At 30.4% G+C, this 6,000-nt stretch overlaps 1 protein-coding gene across 1 annotated transcript in view; it reads left to right on the top strand.

The window, feature by feature from the left end:
• Nucleotides 1–4,418, top strand: part of LOC124368936 (acetylcholine receptor subunit alpha-like) — a 266,468-nt gene extending 262,050 nt beyond the window's left edge. The window contains exon 13 of the mRNA XM_046826490.1: nt 754–4,418. Within this exon, the coding sequence (XP_046682446.1) occupies nt 754–948 (195 nt within the window). The 3' untranslated portion in view covers nt 949–4,418. The remainder of the gene's footprint in view (nt 1–753) is intronic.
• The last annotated feature ends 1,582 nt before the right edge of the window (nt 4,419–6,000 follow it).

A 6,000-nucleotide genomic window follows, 5' to 3' on the forward strand; every position in this document is an offset into this window, starting at 1 on the left:
ATGTAAAACATTGTAGGCATTTGGTGGTGTTTCATACTTTGGTTTAAGAAGCAAATATCTTTTTACTCCCAACTAGAACTGCAGAAATTTGATTTAAATTGTATAGAAATCTTTAATAAACCACCGCTCAGTTAATATATTAATAAATATTCCCCTTGAAAACTGGATGTGAATTATTTTAAATTAAATATACAGTATGCAAAATTTTTAATCACTTGGTATTTTTAAAGGCATTTGATAAAGTCAGTTTGAATTTTATGGGTTGTACTTCATTGTTAATGTGTTTTCATCATATAGAACACAAATTAGGGATTGCTATTTAAAAACTTTGAATTTTCTCCCTCAATTTGAAAAATGTAATATAATCAATAATCTTTAAAAAACTAAGTAGTCTAATCTACATTTCCAAAGGTTTTTTTATTTTATTCATCTAATAATTGACATACAGTATTGAAGACACATTTATTTGATGAAAACAAGATTAAATTAAAATAATTATAGGAAATACATTAGATAAAGGTGGAATTTCTAACGAGGTAATGACTAGGTACTTGACTTAAATTATGTTAGGCTCTATGTAGTTTAAAATTAGTTAAGTTAATGTATTACATACATTGGTACTATGAAATAATAGGAAATCCAAAAATTTCCTTACCTTATAGATTTTCTTTCAATTTTATTGTAATTTTAGGCTTACACCAACAACTTTCATGGCTTATCACCAAACAATATATTAAATGTTTGACATTACAGGTAAAGGAGGATTGGAAGTATGTTGCAATGGTCCTGGACAGATTGTTCCTCTGGATCTTCACTCTGGCGGTGTTGGTGGGCACAGCAGGCATCATCCTGCAGGCTCCCACCCTCTATGATGACAGGATACCGATAGATAAGAAGTTCTCCGAGTTTGCAGCTGCCACAGTAGTGCGCTGCCCCCCACCCCAGTAGCCACAACCAGTATTCATTGTCACTGAATATGGCTATATTTGATGTGAATGAACTCGAACATACATACTTAACCCACTGTAGACTAACCTGACACAATCAAATTTAACATAAACTTACCCAATATTATCCTAAATGTCTTAATGGAAATCGATTTTGTTTAAATTTAACAGGACATTGCATTGTTCAATCTAATTTAGCGTCAAACAATGACTTGATTTTTAAGAGTCCAACATCTAATTGTTTTTATCTGACTCTGTGGACTGATCATCTCTTGGTCTTTTAAAAGGAGCCTTCAATTTATTTTAACTATCAAGACAGTTTTCTATGAGAACAGATAGAGTAAATATATCCCGTCTAATAACATAATAAATATGCTCTGAGAGAAGAATGTCATTCTTACAATTCAACAATAGTTGCACACAATTGCCATGCTCTTCACTGAAGTTCATGGCAATTGCAATATTACAGCCATCATCTGACCGAATTTTTCAGGCAATTTTATTAGGGCTTGGTCACATGTTTATTTGAAGGGACCGTGTCAACGGATGGTACGGTGGCGGGACATGACTGGGTCTGGCTGAATATCTTTTCCGGGGCCCACCAAAGCTAAGTACAGCCCTGGCCATTATGATTTCTCGTACAATGTCAAATATAGCAATACAAGAATTTTCCCTGAATAGCATAACACCAAGGGTATAACCTGCTTTTTAACAGAATGTAACCGTTCAGATTCAGTGGTATGCAATCACACAACTAATAGTTTCCATCATCCTAATAAAGGAACTGGAGGAAAACAAGAGACTAAGCTTTAATTACTCGTATGTATAACATAAAGTTCTCAAGGCATGATACTAAATTGTTATTGTTCTGGAATATTTGAAATCATATGAAACTCTGCCTAACTTTTATAATATAACAGTACGCTGTGAGGACAATTTATGAGAGTGAAGCGAGTCTTGGCATCTCCTTGGCTCAGAGATTAACCTTAGCTAATCTCTGAATCACATCCAAAGATTAGAACTGTTGCAAGAGTTAGAAACATAGTTTGTGGTTCAACTCATGTAGTAGATGCTTTGAAGTGTATAAAAGAAGGAGAAGGATCAGACCATTTGGAAATTATTATGAAAGCAGCATATATAGAAAATCATTGTCCCTGAAAGTCTCAAGAAAAATGTTATGTTATGAAGCCTTACTCATCACTCTTAGCTTGTACTTCAGTTCCTATCCTGAAAAAACTATTACCTAAATTGATGGTTCAAACCACTGTCAACTGTACACAACAGAACGCGAGTTCACTGTACTGCACTGTTTTTACTTGAACTCTTAGTGAAATTAACTATATGAAAATCTTTAAGCAGGCCTGATCATAAACTTTCCAAATCTTACCTAAACATGATTAACTATGACACTTTACTATTAATCTTGAAATAGTTTCATCAAGAATTCATCATGAAATTTGTTTAAATGATTGTATAATGTAATTTATTTATTTCTATAAAATTTTGATTGAATTTAATATTTGTGAGATCAAATCTTGATTAATCCTCTGTGCTTAAAAAGCTGTTAAGTGTGGTTTCTGGTGTTCTGTTCTATAGCTTGTACAAAATTCATTGTTAGCTTTGCAGCTCAAAGAGCCACGCTATACCTGGCTTTCACCGTTTTTACTCCTGGCTTGGATTCAAATGTGCAGTTCCCACTTCAGTGCTCATAATTAAATTGTGTAATTATCCTGATAAAATCTGATAAGAAGTTTCATGATAAGTTTATACATATAAATGCTCTGTATTGATTAATGTTTGAGTATTTCTCTGATTCGTTTCATGTTACTTAAACGATTTCTTGAGGGTGTTCTACTGAAATAGCATAGTATCAGTTCACAACCTACATTAACCTAGCAGTAACAATAAATAGCATATTTGGGACTGATTGATAGGTATAGAGTAGGAAAATGTGTGTTAATGTATTCAGGTTTAAGGTTTGATGCAATCCGCTAAGAAAACTAGGAAATATTTTCTGTAACAGATAAAAATTGCTCTTCTTAAAACAATTCAACAACTATCTCCATGTAAAGCTGCTCTTTGTTCCAATAACTTAATTTTACTCTCAAATTCCATTTGATACTGGTAATAGTGACATTTCTTAGATTCATTGCAACAAATTATTGATATTAGCTTCAATACAAGCATAGTACTTGGAGTTTCCAAATCATAGCACTTGCGCTTATTTAGAGTTTAGCAAACTTCTCATCAGCTTTATTGGTCATCAAATTCTAATACATTGATGTAGTCAAGTATTTCTTAATATTGCTTCATCATATATAAATATTACTAACAAGCGTATCTTTAAAAAATTATAGATTTATTGAAGGGTCGAAGAACCAATTTCTTGAAAGGGTGTGAATACAAAATGCAAAGAGAATGTTGTTGTGAGTTTCAAACAATGTTATTTGGGAATTATTTTAATTTCTAAACTTCGCTCCTTAATTACTATACAGGTTTCAGCATATATGTGACTGATTATAAAATGTTGGACGTTGCATGTGATTTTTGTCACACGTCTAAATTTGTGTCATAAGCAAATGGTGTCCACAGTGCAGGAACATTTTCAAGTTGAGCCTAATTTCATTTTCTGGTGTTCTTTGAGCCAACGTCGCAAACTAGTAAGTTGTGGTCTTAGTCACTGTGTAAAGTACACAGTTTCTAAACTATCCAAGCTTCTTTGTTATTAGTGAACACGTATATGTTAAACATGTTATAAAAAAGAATGAGTGAGTATCTAATAAGTGTACAAAGGGAAGAGGATTAAGTGGAGAGGGGGACACCTATTTCCCAAACAGTTTACACTCAATTAATATGTAAAATTAGCAATTATTTCTGTCATGATAATGGTGTATTAAGTTAGGTCCAGCTTTGGAACTCTGATTAAATATTTTCATTTATATCAATTAAAAGCTTCATAAAATTAATTTTGGAAATGACAAGTTATTTATAAATATTTACTTATTTCTTGTAATTACGTAAGTAAGTAAGTACGTTAACCTGTATTTTCAATACCAGAATAATTCTTTTAAAATAGCTATTTTACGGAATTCAAAAAGAAGTACCGTGGCTGATGTGTTATTTCAAGTTCCAAAACTAGTCAACTACTATCCATTATTTTAATTGTTTGATTACAACATTTCAAATACACACTCTTTATTACTGGTAAACAATATTGTTATTAGAATATTATAGTCCTTGTAATGTCATTTTTCGCTATCTTTGAAATTGTTTATTCTAGAAACACTTAATAAATGAGAATTTTTTGGGTAAATGTCCACCTGTATGTATATGAGTATGTTAGTAATTGACTTTTGCTAAATAATTTGCATGTGGGTGTAACAAATTACTATAGTGTGTCCTACTAGACACAATTCATTTTTCTACATTTATTCCAGAAAAACTTGCTTTGTTACCTAAAAATTATATATATATATATATATATATATATATATATATATATATATATATATATATATAATTGTTATAATATATATATATATAAAATTGTTATAATATATATATATATATATAAAATTGTTATAATATATATATATATATAAAATATATAATATATATATAAAATTGTTATAATATATATATATATATATCCACAAAACCGTTTTTATTTTACCATTTTGTAATTTTTTTTTATTCATGATTCTTAACTAGTTATTACTTTTTACACTTAAATGGTAGAAATCAAGTAATGGTGAAAAAAATACTTTATCTGAAAGCCACATGCAACATGTATTTTTAATTATTTATGCTACAAATTGTATTATTGGTATTTTTATATTTGACCATTGTCATTCATTCATGAAAATAAATACAAGAAACACTTCAACAACAAATGCACTCGAATTAAAACTTAAAACAACTGATAATATAAAACGACAAACTGTGTTCTTTGCACAGCAGACTATAGAGGCAAGGATACGGATAGCGTTTTAATAATGAGTTTTAATGAAGACTTTGGGGTTTGAGTTAGAGATACTGCAGGTTAATCTACTGTCTGTGATGTTACACTTTTTAACAATACTATCAATTTCATACACTACCAACTCTCCCCTTGTTCTGTTTAATAAGTTCCCTTCCTTACAGGCCCATGAGGACAAGCAGAATAAAGCCAAAAAGAGACCTCTACTTTTAAAAATTTTGTGAAATATTGGCCTCTTGTGGAATGACTGCACTGTTACCACCATAACACAAAAAACACAACTTTTTATCTTAATTTTCTGTTACTGTTTCCAACTCACATACACTGTGGATGTAGATTTAGATTTGATACAAACCTATAATATAATATAAAATAAACGAATTCATGGAATTCAATTCTTTTAGTAATTTCTAGGTAAAACACCCTCACAAATATGTTTAGAAATGTATGCTTACTGTTGTTATGTTGTTTAATAATAGTTTTAATGTTTATCAACTGAAACAATTAGTTGAAATTCAACAATTAAAAGTACTTACTTAATCTGTCCCCAATGATGACACTCCATCTATTACAATGCAGAGCCTCTAAAAGCTGGGCACCATGTGAAAACCAATCTGTTGAGGACTGTTTTATACAATTTTTGAGTAAACATATTTAGCAGTTTTGGTGTTGAGCACACATATAAAGTGGTCACCAAATCGTTAAGGTGTATTATAAGATACTGTTATTAACTGTATTTTAGTAAACAATGAAAAAAGAATAATACATTGATTTGCACTAAACACAGATAATTTGTTTTGTAAGTGAGTGTTTTAATTTCTACGTAACTGTGTTCTCCGAGATATGAAATTACAAATTCAAAGCAGTGATGAATTAGTACCAGTCAAGCTCTCTATTCATGTTAACATAAATTGTGTTAAATGTGTATAGTAATAGTATTGTTACCTATAGCAAAAATAATTATGTTAATTTATACAAGCACAATGAATTATGTTTAAATTAATTTCTGGTATTTCAAATCCTAGCACTGAAACGTTAACCTAGTGATATTGTGTTCATGTCATATTGGCTTCT

Source organism: Homalodisca vitripennis, chromosome X (genome assembly GCF_021130785.1).
Source record: "Homalodisca vitripennis isolate AUS2020 chromosome X, UT_GWSS_2.1, whole genome shotgun sequence".
In the NCBI taxonomy this organism is placed as follows: Eukaryota; Metazoa; Arthropoda; class Insecta; order Hemiptera; family Cicadellidae; genus Homalodisca; species Homalodisca vitripennis.